This window comes from Gracilinanus agilis, chromosome 3, assembly GCF_016433145.1.
Source record: "Gracilinanus agilis isolate LMUSP501 chromosome 3, AgileGrace, whole genome shotgun sequence".
In the NCBI taxonomy this organism is placed as follows: Eukaryota; Metazoa; Chordata; class Mammalia; order Didelphimorphia; family Didelphidae; genus Gracilinanus; species Gracilinanus agilis.
The window spans coordinates 217455021-217475680 of NC_058132.1; the positions used below are offsets into that span (position 1 = coordinate 217455021).

General features: G+C 36.4%; 1 protein-coding gene across 1 annotated transcript in view; it reads left to right on the top strand.

Annotated features, from left to right (window-relative positions):
• HECW2 (HECT, C2 and WW domain containing E3 ubiquitin protein ligase 2) overlaps positions 1-20660 on the top strand; it is a 289847-nt gene that overhangs the window by 145725 nt on the left and 123462 nt on the right. The window contains exons 7-9 of the mRNA XM_044669680.1: positions 7962-8062; positions 8991-10337; positions 11785-11880. Coding sequence (XP_044525615.1) covers positions 7962-8062; positions 8991-10337; positions 11785-11880 — 1544 coding nt within the window. The remainder of the gene's footprint in view (positions 1-7961; positions 8063-8990; positions 10338-11784; positions 11881-20660) is intronic.

Consider the following 20660-nt stretch of genomic DNA (forward strand, 5'->3'; position numbering starts at 1 on the left):
GTCTGGTGACCCAATACGTAATAAACGCTCACCAATCAGGAGCATCCAGTCCTAGGTTGGAAACTAGAAGGAAGGGTTGGAGACCCATTGGAGGGCAAGGTGGCTTGTCATGAATATGGCCGGAGTGCAAAAAGACTTATGATCAAGACCTGCCCATGACACATAGTATCTGTAGGAAAATATCCTAACTACTCTGTGCCCCATTGCCAGCTTTCTTTCTTTCTTTTTTTAAATCCTTACCTTCTATCTTAGAATCAAAACCGTGCATTGGTTCCAAGGCAGAAGAGTAGTAAGGCCTGGGCAATGGGGGTTAAGTGACTTGCCCAGGGTCACACAGCTGGGAAGTGTCTTAGGTTAGATTTGAATCCAGGACCTCCCGTCTCTGAGCCTGGTTCTCAATCCACTGAGCTGCTTAGCTGCCCTCTTTCTATTTTTTTAACCTTCATTTATTTTTTGTTTGAGCCAAATTCTCTCCCTTCTTTCCTCCCTCCTTTCTCTCCTTCCTGAGACTTCAAGCAGTATGATGTAGACTTTACATGTGTAATAGTGCAAAATATATTTCCATATTAGTCATATTTTGTGAAAGAGAACTTGAACAGAAAAAAGAAAAATGAAAAAATAAAGTGAAATATAGTGTATCTCAATCTGTATTCATTTCTCTGAAGGCGGATGGTGTTTTTCATCAGGAGTCTTTGAGAATTGTCTTGGATCCCTGTTTTGCTCAGAATAGCTGTCATTAAGAAATGTTTATACTATAATATTGATGTTACTGTGTATAATGTTCTCCTAGTTCTGCTCACTTCGCTTTGTATCAGTTCATGTAGATCTTTCCAGTTTTTTTTATAGGTCAGTATTCTAAATAAAGTGAGGGATTACTTAATACTAATCTAGTCCATCCAAAAGAATTTTGCTTCTGAATTGACAAGACCTAAAGCATTTTCATGTATCAACATGATCTCACCCACAGAATGAATCATCAGTGTAGTCTTGGAATAAATTAAAGTATATTTATTTGAGCAGTTAAACTTTGAAAATTTAATGCAATTAATCTTCCTCCAGCTCAGATTTTCAGATCCCTTTTATGTCTTATTGTTTCTGTTGGAATGTAAAGTTATTGAGAGCAGTGACTATATTGTGTAGTAATCATTTAGTAAAAGCTTTGATCTAATTATATATATATTTATATTTATATGTATATATATTCATGCACATATATTTCCAGATCAGTCTTAGAATGTTTTTATTATAATTTAACAAAATTATAACAAATCTACATTTTATTGCTTAGTTTATGTGTCTGACATAGCAAATATAGATGGGAGGTGGGATCTATTTCTTACCTCTGAAGGTTTTAGTTCATATCACAGATTCCTGACTGATTGAGTTTCTGAGGGTGTGAATTCTCTAAGTGGTTTGCAAGCTCCTCCACCTAGTTCAATCTTTTGTTCATTCAATCAAAAGGTAGATGGAGCACTCAAGTTATTGTTAACCGGAGTGTTAACTCAAAATAGACAAAGAGAATAAAGGATTCCTTTTCACAAGTATAAACTCAAAGAGAACAAAGAATTCCCTTTTACACATCATACAAGAAATTATATACAAATGAGATATGTGTGTGTGAAGGTGGGATTTTAGCTGAGATCTGAAGGAAAGAAATACTGAAACTTTTTTTATTTTTTTATTTTTTATTGTTTTGCCTTTGTTCCCATGGAAGACATTTTCAACGGAACAGAGGGTAAAGTAAAAATCTTCCAAATCCAAGGACTATTTTACCTTAAAAGGATATTGATGTCATGATAAAATTAGTAACCAAATGTTGGTATTCATCACAACTCATCAAAAATATGCTTCTAAATATGAATTTAGTTGGATTACAGTAGTTAAACACTAGTGACAAATTAATAAGCATTCATTGTTTACTATGAGTTAGGTTCTGTGCTAAGTGCTGAGATATAAATCAAGCAAGACTAGACCTTGCCTTCAAGTATCTCATATTCCCATGCAGAAAGACAACACATAAGGAAAGCTAAAAGGGTTAGGTTAGGGGATGCAGAGTCTGTAGCCTTATGTAGAACAGGGTGCACCCACAACACTGGGTCCATTGAGATAATGTAAAAACTGACCCATCAAAACTGAGTCTCCTAGGGTGGAATCCAGGTTACCAAGAAGGAGGCAGGGAAAGGAATGGTTCGGACAAAGGAGACCTGACTGGAGTAGGTGGGGAAGTAACATGAGTGTGTGGACTCTGGCAAGATAAAGCAAAATCTGAACTACCAAATCCAAGGAACCCAGGGACCCAGGGTGCTAAGCTCATATCATATGACATAAAATCCTTTTACAAATTCTCCTAAATAAGTACACATGAGCTCTAGATTGATGTTAGGGTACACAAACAAGTGATATAATTTAGTTACTATCAACAAATTCAAGTATGAGGAAGTTCCTGTCACTGCTACCTATGTACTTCATTTAACATCAAAGAGCAAAAATAAATCATTAATGGAATGGTTGATTCATATAGTTAGAGCTCTTGATTACTATCACATTAATCAACAAACATTTATTGAGTCCCTACTTGTGAAAGGCATTGAGGGAAATACCAAGAGGCTTAAAAGTTTGAGCCCTGTTTTCAAAGAGCTTTTAGCAAAGAGCTGTGGGGACAAGACATACACAAAAAAGGAAAATTATACCACAGTGAAGCATGTGATAAGTCACAGACATGGTACCAAAGTCTATTGCTTAGAAGGTGCTTTGTACATGAGTTGACACTGAATAAGTATTGAGTAAATAAGACCATTGCTATTGAACCAGGTAATGGGAAAGGTTTCATGGACAGAGAGAGCTTTTTGAACTCATTTTTGAATAATGGCTATGATTCATATAAAGGGAGAGGATAGAGGAAATGGCATGATCATAGGCACAGAGGGAGAGATTTATATATATTAAGGGAGGATGAGTAAGCCAGATTGGCTAGAGCTCAGGTTCTTAATCTGAGGTTTATGTATTCTAAAATTTTAAAATATTTTGGTAACTATTTAAATATAATTCTTTCTTTTTGTAGTCCTATGTTCTTTTATTTTGTGTATGTAAAAACATTATTCTGAGAAGAGCTCTATATACTTCATCAGAATGTCGAGTTGGTTCATCACACACAAAAAAGTTGAGAACTTCTGGGAGAGAGAAAAGTGAATAGTTGGCCACATGTTTAGAGATACAATCTGAGCCCAGATTGCACTTTTAATATCAGTTGGTGGAATTTGGATTGTACTTTGTAGTCAATGGAGAGCTACTGAAGGATTTTGAAGAGAAGAGTGGTGATTAAAATAAACATCAGTCTGACTGAAAGCTTACAGAATGAATTTAAGGAAGTAGAAAATAGAGGAATGGAAATCAAGGAACTGTTGCAATAGTTCAGTCAAGGTGATAAGGACTTGGACTAGAGTATCATCTGTTGAAATTAAAAATACAGCAGGAGAAAAATTGGCAGGACTTTATAACTACATAAGGGGTAAGAGAGGAGTTGAAAATGACATTAAGGTTTCAAGTCTAAACAACTCAGAAAATGGTGATAGTATTAAGAGAGATGTAGTGGTGTAGAAGGGGAACAGATTTTAGGAAAAGATGATGTTTAGTTTTAGAAATATTGATTTCGAGGAGATGGGGTAGGGGATGATCTTAACTTCTCAGTCAATATGGAATAATGCTCAGAGTTACAAAATTGTGTATACCTTTTGACCCAACAATACCACTATTAGGCTTATTTCTTAAGGTGATTAGGGAAAAAAGAGAAAGAACCTATTTGTTCTAAAATATTTATAGCAACTGTCTTTGTGATGGCAAAAACCTGAAGGGATTCCCATCATTTGGGAAATGACTGAACAAATTGGGACATATGATTCTGATGGAATACTTCTGTGCCAAAAGAAACAACAAACAGGTTAATCTTATAAGACATGAAAAGACCTACATGAAATCATGACGTGTGAAACAAGCAGAACCAAGATAACATTATATAAAGCAATGGAAATATTTGAAGAATGACTTGTGCTAGTCTACATACAAAGAAAGAACTGATAAATAGAAACAAGATATAATTTTATATATACAAAAATTGTTTTGTCAAATGATGCCTTCTTTAATGGGGGAGGGGAAGGAGGGAATTTATTGGGTATTTTAATGTAACAAATAAATTAATTAAAAAACAGAAGTGGTGTCATCTGTTGAGGAGAAGATAGGAATGGGAGCTATAGGGGACTCAAAGTCAGAAATGAAATTTTGGAATTGCCTTGCCAGAGAATGTGATAAGAGGATCCATTAAGGAAGAATGAAAGGATTGTTGGACATTTGTAAGAACAAATAATATTCATTTTTAGTGGACCCATTTAGTACATTTGTGTGACTTTGTCAGCTGATAATCAGCAGTGTGGGAGTAAGAAAAGAGGAATATTTGCTATTGGTAACCAGGGTCGAGGTTTGACAGTCCCCATGGCTGGAGCAAGGGATCTAGGGATACAATGGTAAAAGACAGTAGTAGTTGAACTGGCCAACTGTGAACTTGACATGGTGAAAGGAAGAATATAATGCCAGAGGAGGTTTGATAGGCTATAAGTACAGGAAAAAGTCAAGGAATTCAAGGCCATGAGGATGACAACACACAAATTTTATGAGGAGTTAGTTAAAGGGAGAAATCGAAAACTGAAAATTATGATCACTTAGGAAATTTCAGCTTTTAAAATAAAGAGCAATCACTCAGCAATGAATGATAATGGGATACAGAGAATGTTTGTGGCTGAAATCGAATAAAATTATATATATGCGCATATATATATATCATAAGAGAGGACATCAGTAAACTGGGAAACTGAGTTGTTGAAGAGGAAATCGATTTTTGTGTTGAAGTCCCATTATATTGTAGGATCATTGATCTGGACTTCTGAGGGACCACAGAAGCCATCTAGACCAATCCCCTTATTTTACAGCTAAGGTAACTGAGGACAAGGAAGATTGTGACTTGCCCACATAGGTAGTGGGGTTTGAACCCAAGTCTTCTAACTCCACAGCCAGTGTTCTTTCCACAAAGGTTTTGGAGAACACACAAGAGTCAGAAATTGAACTCTTTGAGAAATGAGAGAATGTCTGGGAAGCTAATAGATGGCTATGCTAAATTCTAAAAATTCAGAATAGATATGGAATAACTTGAAAAGAGAAGATGTTACTGAGTGATGGTACTGGAAGTAGCAATCAGGAATAACCCCCCTCCCTCTGATTCAGTGTACTAGGGACTAAAGGAGGAGCACCTGGATAAACAAAGAAACAATTGGAATAGAAAATCTGAAGCTCTATAGTTCTTTTCCATATCCATACAGCAAGTTGAGAAAGTTCCCTCATTTCTTTTCATTTTTTTCTGACTGATACACTGTTTCTACTACATGTTGCCCTCTCGTTAATCACTCCATTGCCTGGGCTATATATTATCTCCCTTCATAGTCTTTTTGGGTTTGGCAAAACTATGGGTATGTCAACTCTTATAGTTTACTTCTCAAACTTTTGATTTGTGTATTGAAACCTCTGGCTATGAAAGATAAATTTTTTGTCTAGATTGTCATAAATCCTAAATGAATGAAGTTTTACCATATAGGGTACCCTATCAAATACATAGATTTCCCTAACAGAGAAATATATTTTGTTTCTCTGAACAACATGATTCAGGCGGCCACTTAATTTTTCTTCAGAGCTCTCCTTTTCCAGTGTTTTGAATTCTTCCAATTACATCCAAGAGAAACTCAATTAAATGCCAGTATATTTTATAAAACCTCTCATTGAAACCAGATAATCTTCCTTTTAAGAAAACAGAATATTTTTCAACCATCTCAGGCAATGGAAGAGTTGGGGTGGAGAATGATGGAAGAGAGTGTCTACAGCATGAAATTAAAACTATAAATCATGAATCTATAAACTTAGCTGATTCTCTCTATAGAGATTTTTCTTTGCTTAATGGAAAATCTATTCATTCTGGGTCCCCCTGTTAACAGTGAGAGCTTCTCTGGTTCTAAGATGGAATAAGTCTATGACTTCTTGTGAGTGTGGTAGTTCTGGAGTCAAGAAGACCTGGGTTCAAATTTGGCCTCTGTCAATTATTAGCTGTGTAACACTGAGAAAATCACTTAATCTTTGACTCAATTTCTTCATCTGTAAAGTGAGGGTAGTAATAGCACCCACTTCCTAGGATTGTTGTGAAGCTCAAATGAGGTAATATTTGTAAAGTGATTTGCCACCTTAAAGTATTAAATAAATGCTATTATTATTATTATTATTATTATTATTATACATTTGTTAGCCAAGCCCAATGTGAGTAATATATGTCATCATAAAGTAACTAGGAAAGTTCTCTACCATCCCTATCCAGACAACAAGTGTCCAGAATTTTCCATTGTATCACTCTTCCACACCCTTGCCTCCCTTTCCAACTCTGTATGCCATAATCAATAACATCGTCCCAACTCCTCCCTCTATATCTATATCATCTATATCTATATCTATATCTATATCTATATCTATATCTATGTCCATGTCCATGTCCATATCTAGATATCTGAGGTTCAGTTTTCTCATCTGCAAAATAAAATAAATGACCACTGTAGTACTTACTGTGTTTTATAAGAAACAAATAAGATGGTATATAAAGTGTTGTATCCATGTACATCTGGAATATTATTAACTAAAGTTCTTGTAAGTCAAAGGATTTTGAGGACAGTTACAAATGACATTAGTTCATTTTAGGTAAATGATTTAATGTAGTCCATATGATATTTAACTGTCTTTGTTCATTATTTTTTTCTTCAGCTCTATCCATTAGAGGGCAGTGTGAGAGCAGAAATGGTTATGTTTTGGTAACACCTGAGTTGATAAAGGTTTTTTTTTTTAATTTAAGAATAAGGTATTTGTGTCTAAAATAAAAGCTACTTACCTTTAGCAAAGGCCTTTTATGAATACATTGGTTTGGGGTACTGAAGAATCATAGAAATGGAAGATAATATTAAGTCTGATATTGAGTTATTTTACAGATGATGAATCAAAGCTGTTGAAGCTTTCCCTCCTAAACTATCTTCAAGTTCACTGTTTTGCATTTATTCATGTTATATTTATTTTGAACATATATACAGGATGTCTCAAAAGTCCTTGTGCAGTTTTAGGCTCTAAAATTAAAGCTAAAAAAAGCTATTAAAGTTCAAAACTACACTAAGACTTTTAGAACACACTGTATCTATACTTGTCTTCCCTATTAGAATTTAAACTCCCTGAGAGAAGGGATCTTTTTCATATTATGTAATTGTAATTGTATTCCTAATGCCTACTGCAGTACCTACCACTTAGTAGATGTTTAACAGATGCTTAGTTGGTAGGTTCATTGATGATTAAGTAAAGGATTTTCCTATGATTCCAGAACTGGTTCAATGATCTTTCCACTCTGCCACCCAGACTATGCAACATGGGATAGAATAATTTTTAGCTTTGTTCTTATAAAATATGAGGAGTATCAGCATGTTGTTATCTAGTCACATTCCCATTTTATATGATACTAAAAAAACTAGATCCTTTACAGTTTTGCAGCTAGTGATTTCCAAAAGACCCTACCAAATACTTATTAACAATAGGGAAATAATTTGTTATCTTTCTAAAGAAATACTCTATTCATGCTGTGTTATATTTTCTATTTTTATGAACAATTTCACATGCCCACAGCATGGTTTCTTTTAGTCTTTCAACTTGAAACCCAGTGTTAACTCATAAAAAAATTATAGTACTGTAGTCATATATACCACTTTTTGAGACTTTGATTTCTGAATAAAAGTACCTGAAAGTCACAGGGAAATTTCAGCTAAATCTTATAGAATTTGAGGCATGGCTCATATAAGGAGAAGAAATGATCCTGAAAAAAGCCATTTGTTTCTTTTTTGCAGTGATCAAATGCTCAGCTACAACCTTGGCAGAAGGCTCCCAGCTGACCATGTGAGTGGGTATCTCCAATTCAAAGTTGAGATTACATCTTCTATTCATGAAGGTGAGGTATCTGTGTGAGTAAATGGCTATTAGAGGAAACACATTGAGTTTCTTTCAAGTATCCTTTTGTGTTTGTGCAGTTGGATCAAGAAAAGGAGCTGTCAGAAGAAATTAGCTATTGACATTACCAAGGCACATGTTAAAGTCCATTTCACAAAAGCATCTGGGTTATGCCTGTCTTCTGAAATCAGGCTATAGTTTTGCAGTGTTACTCCAAATATCAAATATCAGCTGCCATAGCAAACTGACCTGACATATACTGAATGAGTTTAGAACATAGAAAACTTTTGTAATTCGTTAATGATGAGAAAAGTCCCTAATCGGATAGTCAAATGTTTCCCTCAACTTATATGGCTAATGTACATGGTAATGAAAATAAAATTTTAATCTTCTATTAGGCAAGATTTAATGTATATTAAAAAAGATTTAATGTATAATCCTTGAAAGTTCTGTGTCCTCCTTCCCCCACGGTCACCCTAAATTTTAAAATTTCATTGCCATGTACAATGCTTTCATTTTTCCTGGACTCCCAAATGCTAAAGGGGCTACTTTGAGAGTAATTTCTTCCATGGTCTTCCTTTTGTACTACAGCTCAAACTATGAAATTTTATACAATGGATTCCATAAGACACAAAGAATGAATAACCTAAGATGTCATTATGCTTTGAGAGAGAGAGAGAGAGAGAGAGAGAGAGAGAGAGAGAGAGAGAGAGAGAGAGAGAGAGAGAGAGAGAGCGCAAATTAAAGGGAAAACACACTGGTTGTGAGAATTTAATGAAAGTCATTGGGAACAGAATTTGTAGGATAAACCTTTCCTCCTTCATTGTTTCTCTAATTAAATTGAAAGCAATAAATGTTTCTTGAGTTCTGTTGATATACAGCAAACTAATTCCATATATTTACTTTCTAAATGTTGTGTTTCTATTTAGATGCTTCACCAGAAGCAGTTGGCACCATCCTTGGAGTGAATTCTGTGAATGGAGATCTGGGAAGTCCCTCTGATGATGAGGACATGCCAGGAGGACATCATGACTCCCCTCCAGTTTGTTCTAATGGTCCAATCTCTGAGGAAAGTGCTCCAGATGGCACTCCAAAGCATTCCTTTAGGACTAGCTCTACTATGGAAATAGACCCAGAGGATCTAACCTCTAGTTCTTCCAGGACCTCCCCTCCCAGAGGACGGCAGGATTCTTTGAATGATTATCTAGATGCCATTGAACACAATGGTCATTCCAGGCCTGGGACATCTGCCTGTGCTGAGAGGTCCCTTGGAGCTTCTCCCAAACTAAGAAGTAGTTTCCCCACTGATACTAGACTCAATGCCATGCTTCATATTGACTCCGATGAAGAGGATCATGAGTTTCAGCAAGATCTGGGTTATCCTTCCTCCTTGGAAGAGGAAGGAGGATTGGTAATGTTTAGTAGTGCTTCAAGAACTGATGAAGGGAACTCAGTGATGAGTCAGGCAAAGCCAGACACCAATCCTACTGAGGTGGAGGAAGACCCAGTGGTTGAAGCTGCTTCCTTTGAGAATAAACCAGAGGAAGAACTTCCAGAGGTTCCTGACAGTTCCTCAGTTTCAGATGCAGCTGCAGAAGAAGGAGAAAATGGCCAAGAACCTCAGCCAAGTGCAGAGCAGGGCAGTGGCGAATTGTGTGACTCTCAAGAGGGTGACCAGCTCCCCAGTGATGTAGACCCAGGGAATTCTGATGCACCAGGAGAAAGCAGAAGGGCCATCAGTGAGACTGAGTCTATTGACCAGGGGTCTGAACCTTCCCAAGTATCATCTGAAACAGAGCCCAGTGACCCTGCCCGGACTGAGAGTGTCAGTGAGGCCAGCACCAGGCCTGAGGGAGAGAGTGATGTGGAAGGGGCTGATAGTTCCTGCAATGAGAGTGTTACCACACAACTATCTTCAGTGGATACCCGGTGCTCTTCTTTGGAGAGTGCCCGGTTTCCTGAAACCCCAGCATTTTCATCTCAGGAAGAAGAAGAAGGAGCCTGTGCTGCAGAGCCTGGCAACAGTGGTCCTGCTTCAGAGTCACAGGATTCTGTATGCACCCCTGGGTCTCTGCCTGTGGTAAGGGTACCCAGTGGTCAGGAGGAAGGGCAGGGGGCAGAAATGCCTGCCCTGCCCAATGGAGAGGAGATGGGGGAGATCTGGCAGAGGAGGAATAGTCTTCAGGCTACTGCAGAGAGCTCACATGAAGACGACACTGGGGATGCCCAAGAAGCTTGTGAAGGGGCCACTGCTCAGGCTGAAGGAGCTACTGGAGGTAACAATAGTGGGTAAACCCAGAGGGAAATAATGTTTAAATGGTATTTCCAGAACTACTGAGTAATTAATTATGTTTTTACTGAACATGTATCCATTCATAGAAAATCTTTTTCTCTTAAGTTTATTTTTTTTACAAATAGCTTGCTTCTTATTACCAATCTTAAAAGGCGAATGGTTGTTTCTAGGAATTATTAAAAAAGCATGGAATTTCAATGTGGTACCTCAGATTTGTGATATTTTGGTGAAAAAGATCCACCATCATCACTTTCCTTCTCTTTTCCCACACACCTTATTAAATAATCTTAAGTTGCCTTGGACACAAACAATTTATCATCCCATAACGAGTCAATAATAAACCTCTCTGAACTGAACTGGTGCAGTCTCTTGTCAGATTCACACTCAAAAACCATTCCATTTGATGGGACTAGAAAGGAGCTTGTGAGCCATTATTATATCCTGTAGGAGCCCAGGGTTGTCTCTACACTACATTGAGGCTTTAAAAGTATACAGTGGCTATGTCTAGTAAAACTTCCTCCTGTCAAAGGAAATTCTGAAGTCATACATGACAGACCTCAGCTAAGCAATGGCTTTAATTAGGAAGAAGAAAGCATATTATGGGAAGGGGGAAGGGAATGATCTGAAACAAACAGCCCGGTCACAGTAGTGCTATAATTAGTCCTCAGAGCCTTTTAAGAACTATGAAGTTATATCTTTGTCAAAATACAACCTTGGAAATGAAAGCCTAAGCATGTGCTTTGCATAAAATATTTCTCTGTTTCTTGCCACCTGCAGCACAAGAAATGTCAGCCAGATTGCTGAGCATGATTACACTTGAAGAATAAATAATGCTAGTATGTTGGCCAAGAGGCAATTTAAGACCTCAGTTTGCAAATAAAATTTTGGCTTTCTGAAAGCGAACATGCTGTATAGGAGAAAGTGAACATGCTGTATAGGAGAAAGCGAACATGCTGTATAAGAGACTGCTTATGTATATATAGGCCAAAGTAGATTAGGGCATTTCTAAATGTTTTATTATTGACACATTAACAAAGTCAAAGGAAAACATCACCAGATGTTTAAATCATAAAGGTCTTCTCGCCATACCCTTTTTTTTTATCCTAGAAAAAAACTAACATTGCAGTTGATTTGATTCCTCCCTAAATTATTCACCTCATTCCTTTTTTCCATTTCTATTCTTCCTGTGTTAGGAATTGTGATCCCTAAAGTATTGGGATAGAAAACTGTATTGGGAGGTGGCGCATGTGCATGTCTGTGTAAAGTCATGTCTACTTTATAAGCATGCAGATTGGTCCAGATGATTACCCAAGTCTCCACCCAGGAGATTAATCTAGAGGGAGGAAAAAATTTTCAGGTACATCTTACAGGGTATTTCAGCACTGACAGGAAAAGATAATACCCAGATAACTTTTTACCTTTAATCCTAGGTGCTCAAGCCAACGGCCACCAGCCATTGCGATCGCTACCTTCAGTGCGTCAGGATGTTAGCCGATACCAGAGGGTGGACGAGGCTCTGCCACCAAGTGAGGACCTGTTAACTAAAGGGCTCACCTTTTAATCAAAGGGTTCAAAGTAGAAGCAGCTGCAAGGATAAAAGGGTAGTACCTGTACATGTGACCTAAGACGCCAATGCAGGTGTCCTCAGGGGAAAGAATCAGGGTACTTACTCTTGAAATAGAGGTTAGGGCTCTTCCTTTTTACTACTAGAATGACTTGAGAAGTGAAGCTTTTCTTGCAATTTGAGTGTCAAGAAAATATTAGTATAGTAATACTGAAATGAACAGATATAGGCAGTCTGGACATTTGGAAGATTATGGAGATCTGTTTTTTTTCTCCTTGGATGCTTAATGCCCAAATGAAATTTGTTAGCCTCCAAATAATGTTTGTATGTAATTTTTCCTAGGGATGTGTAGACTCATTTCAGAATTAAATCTGTGACTTGTTCTGGGCTACAGTAATGGACTTTGATAGGTAGTAACTGAAATTAGAGCTTTGAAATGCAATCTTTTGTTATTGTTATTATTGCTCATTCTGGAGAGAAATAAAAATACTTGAAGTATAAGGGAAAGATGGCTGAGAAATATAGATGCTAGGAAATGGTTACACAAACTGCATTCAGCAGTGCGTGAATGAAGCCATGGCTAACCATAATCCAGATATGATTTAAATACTATTAAAACTCCTGGAGCCCCTTAGGGAAATGAGCTTATGTAAGGACAAAACATTATCATGGAATATTTAGAAAGGAATTTTAAAAGTACCACCAGCAAAGTTCTAGTTTGGTAAACACTGCTTCTTAATAAATGCAGTGAACAACCCCTTAATCCTCATTATTTTTTCTTCTGATGATTCACCCTCTCTACTTATCCTGCTTCATATGTGTTTTTGGCAGGAGGGTGATGATCTCAAATCTCTGCTATTTAAAAACAAAAAGGCAAAAATAGATTAAAATGTTAAAAAAAAAGGAGAAAGGATATCAGGCTAGCACCATACCATGTGACACATATTTAAACAGACACTTGGAGAGATGCTGTGTGTGTACTGTCTAGACAAAAGGCGAACAGTACCATATGAACTCTACAAAGGCATGAAAAAATTGGTTATGCTTGCATTTGAAGTAGTGAACAGAGTTTGTATGTTATCATGACTTTAGCTTATTTATTATTCAGATCAATGGAAATTTCCTTGAATCAACTTTGAAGTACATTGTATTCTTTTAAAATAGCTTTTCTCTCCTCTTCCTTCCCCTTTTTCTTTCTTCTCCATCTCCTTCTCTCTATTCTCTTCTCATCTGTTCTTCTCTCTCCTCTCCTTTCTTCTTCACAAAATAGTAGATTAATATCTTAAACTGTTGTCATTATTGGAAAATGGAAAAATTATTTCCTTATTTTTTTACATTGAGAAAGAAATAAAATATTATTGAATGATTTATAGATGTAATTTCAGGGCAAGATGAATTGGAAGATAAGAAAACAGCCTTTTTAGCCATTTTGATTTTAGGAGTACATGGATTTATAAATAGGATTAATGAATAATTCTGGTTATAATCTAGACAGAATAAAAATAGGGTGCAGTGGATAGAGGATTAGACCTAGAGTTCAAAAGACCTGAGTTCAAATTCTGCCTCAGACAATTCTGACCCTATAGCCCTAAATAGTTTCTATGGCCCTAAATAGGAGGGCAAGTTACATTCATTTTGTCTGTCTCCGTTTTCTCATTTATAAAATGGGAATAATATTATCTACCTCTCAGAGTTATTATGAGGATCAAATCAAATAATATTTGTAAAGTGCTTTTTAAAGTTTTAAAGCACTATGTAAAATAACCTATTCTAATTATTATTAAGATAACTGTAGATAACATGTCTTCTTATTTTATTCTTTGTAGTTTTTAAAACACTCTCCTGCCAAACTATAAAGTCTATATTATATGTAACATATCATAAGACCATAGATTTGGGAGCAGAAGACTTTGGAAATTTAATCCAACTCCCTCATTTTAGAAATGAGGAAATTGTGGCCTGAAGAGGCAAAAATGACTTGCCCTAGGTTATATTGGCAGTAAATGTTGGAGCTGTGAGTCTAAGCTAAGTCAGCTGACTCCAAATGCAGTGTTCTTTCCCCTGAAACATGCTACAATGGAAGGATTATATATTACATAATTTATGTAGAGAGTTCCTTTTCTCACAGGGTGCCAATTACTTTTATTAGCTTTAAGTGAGTTTTTTTAAAAAGGAGAAAATAACTTATTAGACCTCAAAAGGAAAAAAAATTGGCTAATATAAATATAATATTTTAAAAAATCAATATTGTTGAAGCCTAAGCATCATGTCAGTTTTCAAAATCTTGTGTGTTTCAGGTGTAGGAAGATCTAGGATAGGAGCATGATGGAGGTAGTTTCTATAAGGTACAACATACCCTGGATGAGGAATACATTTTAAAATTTTTTAAAAATGTATCAATTTTTAATAATGGTAGCTCAGTAGACAGAGCTGGAGCTGAGCCTGGAATCTGGAAGGCTTCCTAAGTCCAATTCTGGCCTCAAACACTTGTTGTGTGACCCTAGATAAGTCATTTAATCCTGTTTACCTCAGTTTCCTCATCTGTGAAATGTGTTATATTCAAACTCTGAGAATTGTTAGTCTCATCTTGATTGACAGGTGAAGACAGTTGGAGACTTCAGAATGTTCCCAGAGGCCGTGAGGACAGGGTAAAGGCAGTTGGCCTGAGAATATAAATACCCCTAACAGTCATCTAGGAGGGGTCTTTGGTCTTTGGGCCTTTTGTTTTGTTCCTTGGCCTTTGATCATTGATCTTTGATCTTGGGTCTTGAAGCATTGATCTGTGGATCCCTGACTGTGGGTCATTGGTTCTCCCTGAATCTCCCTAGATCTTTAGGCATTTGAATCATCATGAGCTATTTAGGTATCTGGACTTGGGTGGTGAACAGGAGGAAGGGAGGTGAAGAAGAAGAGGTAGGTAAGGGTGGATATTTCCTGAAGGCTGTCAAGGCTGACATATCACAAACTGATAATAAGGAAGCTGAGAGAAATCACAATATCTGTACCAACCGTGCAGATTGCCCTCTCTGGTTTTGGCAGTGGCCAAGCTGAACCAGAGGAGTGTGAAAAACAATAGCTCCAGCTTTACTGAAACAACAGCCTACAGTCCTGAGGGATTTTTGATCATAGATATTAGTGTGACAGGGTCTCTTATCCCCAATCCATTCCTGATTATTCCTTTCCCTATTTAAGATCAATAGATAAAGTTTCATTAAGTACCTTCCTGAGTGGTCATTATATCACAACCCTTGGGGAGGGAGCAATGCAGTCAGATGAAAATGTGATCCAAGGCTAATTAGAGCCCAATATTAATAATTAATCCAACCCCAGGTGGGACCTGAAAGGGTTACCCATCCACCAGACCATTAAGGGTCCTGCCTGGGCACTGTTATTTAGAATAGGGAAATTATATCATCCAACAAGGATGATTAGGTTGGTGTTTCCCTAGTCTTCTGCTACCTAGGGGAATACAAAGACACAGCTTCCCTAACCAATATCCTCTAGAAGCATAGTAGTATTAGAGTCGTATTTTTCTTTATAACAAATGAACCAGAGAAGGCATGGCAAACCACTCTGGTATCTCTGCCAAAAACAACCCAAACAGGTCTTGAAAAGGGGGACATAACTGAAACATGTCTGAATAACAACAAAATTTAATGCTAGTAATTTTTTTTAATTTTTCCATTTTTAATTAACTAATTTAGAACATTTTCCCATGGTTACAGGATTCATGTTTTATCCCTCCCCTCTCCTGACAGCCTCTCGTAGCCAACGCACAATTCCACTGGGTTTTACATGTGTCATTGATCAAGACCCATTTCCATATTATTGATATTTGCACTAGGGTGATCATTTAGAGTCAATATCCCCAATCATATCCCCATCAACCTGTGTGATCAGGCAGTTGTTTTTCTTCTGTGTTTCTACTCCCACAGTTCTTCCTCTGAATGTGAATAAATGCTAGTAAATTTTCTATAGGCTTGTTGTTGATTATTCACTTTGTGATGTATTAAACTCTCAAAGATTTTTGTGGATAGCCAATGGAAAAAATGTATTAAACACTTAGCTGTGGTGCCAGGCACTGGGCTAATAGTCAGGAATACCCAGGAGGTATGATTTTTAAGTCAATGCTTTAATCTTATTTTAGGCATGTTGTATATTGTAGCCCTACTATACCTGATTCCCATTCAACCCTGCCTTCTTTTCACTCATAACCATCCCATAGTCCAGTTCTCTTCTCTCTCTTTTATCACTTGGCTAACCTCGCTCACTCTCTGTTATATCCTTCCAGTGAATTCTCTGCCTTCTCCTAACTAGTCAGTCCCACTAGCAATGACTGATCATTTCTTCAAAGTTCAGTTGTGTGATGCCTTCCTTCTTTGTGTGTCAGCTTAGAGGAGTCCAGAGAGGCTGAGAATGAAGATGCCAGTGATTACATTGGCCAACATTAAATGTCAGTTTATTAGTATTCTGACCTGAAATTAAAAGTTACAGCACTAGGGTTGCTGGATGGAGATAAATGAGGCTAGTATAATTTCCCTGCCTCTTATCTAGAAGCAGAATGCTAATGTAGCTTCTATTATTTTTTTGATTAAAAAAACACAACATAGTGTATGGTCATATGAGCACCTATGATTGTAGGACAAATTTTAACTTTACAAACCTTTATTAAGGCACAAATGTGTTCAAAGTTCCATAACATGGCTCTTGAGGTCTATGCCACCAGAATCTATTCCAACCTAAAGTATATTTAATATGAATTGTGAAGCAAAATGTATGGAGATCCACAGTCTCCCAAGTCAAATATATACAGACAAGACTCTGATTCAATACAAAGATCAATCAATTCTCTTAAGTTGAAGAAGAATTACTCTACTCCAAATGCCTGAGAGAAACCTGCTTCCTAACATAGTGTTTATTAGAGGTAGAGACTATCCAGATGGGCATTCTATCCAGACGGACATTCTTCTATAAATGCTTGCTCATCAGTTTTGTCTTTAGCGATAGCTAGTTGTTGGCACAGTAAACAGAGTGCTACGACTAGAGTCAGAAAGATGTGAGTTCAAATCCCTTCTCAGACACTCACTAGCTGTGTGATCTTGGTCAAGTCACAAACTCTGCCTGCCTCAGTTTCCTCAACTGTAAAATTAGATAATAACAGCACACACTTTAACAGGTTATTTTGAGGATCAAATGAGCTAATGTATATAAAACATTTGGCACAGTGACTTATATACAATAGGCACTCAATAAAAGGTTATTTCCTTCTTTCCTTCCTTCACTACCTCCTGTCACAGTCTGGGCTTCCTGATGTCTCAGAAACTCTGTGGGAAGATCCTGATCCACTATGATGCAATGTCCTCCCAACTCTTTGCTTTTTTTTTTTTTTTTTTTTTTGTATTTATAGGAAGGCAAATGACTTCCTCATCCCCTTGTCCAAAGTTTACATGCTAATGTATAATTTGATAAGACCCTGGAGAGATCACAATAGTTCCTGAAAGATTTTTTAACTCATGCTTCTAAGAGTTCATTATTGAAATGAACATGCATTACTGTCAGCTTCCATTTCATTGTTTTTTCTTTCTTGTTATTTGCTTTCTTGCTACTTAAAGCATCTTTTTTGGTTCTGCTCTCCTCTCCCCCATATCAGGCTATGAAATATAATGCTAACCTATAGCAAGCTGAGATGACCTCTCATTTTGGTCTCATAAATCTTGTTCTATTTCTGAATTTGAATACAGATACTGGTGCTGTTGGACTTATGGGCTATTTCAGTTCAACAAACATTTATTTATGTCTGATTGCTGTTTGAAAGAAGTCCTAATGGTTCATGGGAATTAAGAAAGCTTCAGGTTTACTTTCTATCACCTTTCAGTACTTCACAGTGAAACTGATGGAGGCTGATTCTCTAGATTGAGTGTGGTAAGAATAAATATTGCATTCTCTTTCTGAAGGATGGTGACTAGAAACAGTTCAGGTCCAGAGGATCCACTAAAATGTTGTTATAGTGAAAAATGTTTAGTTTTGAGGGATCATAAAGACAGGCATGGAAAAAATGGGCATGCATTTCCTGCTGGGAAAATATTTTAGCTTTGAATGTACTTATCCTGATCTTATTTTAAATAATTTTATGTTTCTCAGGTTGGTAATAAGTACTATTGTAGTTCTGGAGGTGACTTCTGTTACTTGCAATTTAAATATTCATTCTCATCTGAGTTAATGGGATTCAAAAGACTTTTAAATCTGGCGCCATCTTGAAAGAATTGATGTGTTAGGTAGTGGATGTTATGCACATCTGGAGAATATGCATTTAGTTACCCATGGACTCTGACCCCTGTAAATGGGTGGATGGGGAGGGGGAAAATGGGGTGGGGGTATTCTCATATTTCTTTTTTGAGGTTAAGCTCCACAAGTCTCATTTCACTTGTAATCAGATACTGTACTCAATCAGGTAGTAATGATTCTTTTTATATGGTGATTTGGGGAGGGGCAGAGTAGAAAATCATTTCTTAAATTACTATGATTATTTTGTCACTAAATCTTAGGCTTACATGTTAAAAACTGGGAAGGACCTGAGAAATCAGAGTTCAACATCTTTCATTTATTGAGGCTAAAAAAAAGTGAAGTGACTTGCCCAAATTTAAAGAGTTGAGTCTAGACTTGAAGTCTTCTGACCTAAATCCAGGCTTTAAATTGAAGGAAGGATTTTAAAATATTGTTTTACTAATTTCCTGTTCTTAACAAATGCTGACTTTGTAAGCTCAGGCAAGTCACTTAAGTTCCCAGTATTCTAGACAATTCTCTAAGAATTTAAGTTGCAGAAAAAGTACTCACTGACCTTCATGATAGAGAGCATATCCTCATGAGGCAATTTTTCTATTGATGAAACCTCGGGTCCATACCCTGTTCCTCTGTTATTTATGGTACTTCCCAATTGTCCATTCTCATTCTTTAGCCAAAGAAATTTCCAAGTGTAAGTCTTATTCCCAAATCTGTCTTCAGAATAAGTCTAGTATTAACCCTTTAGGTAATCCCATCCTCTAACAAACCTACAATAACAACTAAGATTTCATTAGCATTCATATTCCCTCAAGGCCCATAGGAATAAGAAAATTAGGTGGCCACCTGTAGTGGATTAGGCCTTACTCACATGGGATCCAGGGTAATTTAGGTTCAAAATTAGAACAAAATAATATTTTATTAATATATTTAATATATCATATATTTTATTATACATTATATAGTAATGTATATTATATATCAATACACACAATATATTAATTGATATTGATATATATTTAATATTTAATAATAAAATAGTTTATTCTTTTCTTTTTTTAAAATTACCTTTCAACTTAGAATCAATAATGTGTGTTGGTTCCAGGGCAGAAGAGAGGTAAGGGCTAGGCAATGGGGGTTAGGTGACTTGCCCAGGGTCATGTAGGAAGTGTCTGAAACCAAATTTGAATCCAGGATTCCTGTCTCTTGGCCTGGCTCTCCATCTGCTAAGTCACCCAGCTGCCCCCTTGATAGGTCATTCTACAGGAAGGAAAGAAATAACATTTAGTAAGTGCCTACTATATTTCAGTTACTATGCTAAGCACTTTATAAATATCTCATTTTATCTTTACAACAAACATGGGAGGTAGGCACTACTATTACTCCTATTTTATAGATGAGGAAACTGAGGCAGACAAAAGTTAAATGACTTGCCTAAGGTTACATGACTAGTAAGTGGCTGAAGCTAGATTCAATCATATTAAAAGTATATTAAATCATTTCTTAAGTGTAATGTCTATTGTTAATAGCCCAAATGAGTTAGTTCAACCAGTGTTAGTAAAATGATAATTGTGGAATTCCTAGGTCCAAAAGGATAGATTAATGTATCCTGGCTAACTTTGCAAATCTTATCAATCACATTTTTTCACCAGTGGCTAAATATCTAGTCCTGAAATGTGGCAGAATGAAGAAGTAAATTTAAAGACCTTGAATTTCAGATCTTAACTATTTTTAACATCATATGTCTATAAGAGAGTTGATTATTAGAAAACAAATTTCCTAATTTCTAAGTTTTCAGACAATTTTTGTATTCAGTGCTTATCAAGATAATTTTAGTAGAGGGTAGGCAAGGAACTCTGAGTTTTGTCAAAATTAGAGAAGTCTATATAATAGGTTTATATAATTCTCTTGATCTTCTTCTATCTTCCAACTAAAATCAACTTTACCTGCCTTTATAGACACATCTTGATAATGGGAACAACCCTTTCTTGGATATTTCGTAGTCTTCTGATCATTCCATCTTCAAAGTGACCCTGATCTGCTAATTTTAGGAAATCTTAATGCTATGTTTGGCAGTGATTATGCTAAGGTTTCATCTTTGGGGATTCTTACCTGGGAAGGTTCTGCTTCCTAGGCTATCTCCCTAGGGATAAATGTTTGAACCAAAAAAAGGAAGATGCCTTTGTGAATGTGTTTGTTTTTTCACCATTCAAAAATGTCAAATGATAGTAAGATGAAGTAGCACATTGTAGATTCTTCCCTGTATCATCTCTGTAATATTAGGTAAGTCACAAATAAGCCTCATTGGAAATATGGGAGTAAATTCTCACCGAATTATGTGTTAGGACCACATGAGAAAGTGTATATAAAAGTATGTGTAAATGATAAAGCATTGTATATACATATAGGATTGTATTACCATCACTAATAATGACAAATCTAGAGGGAATTGGAAACATTTCT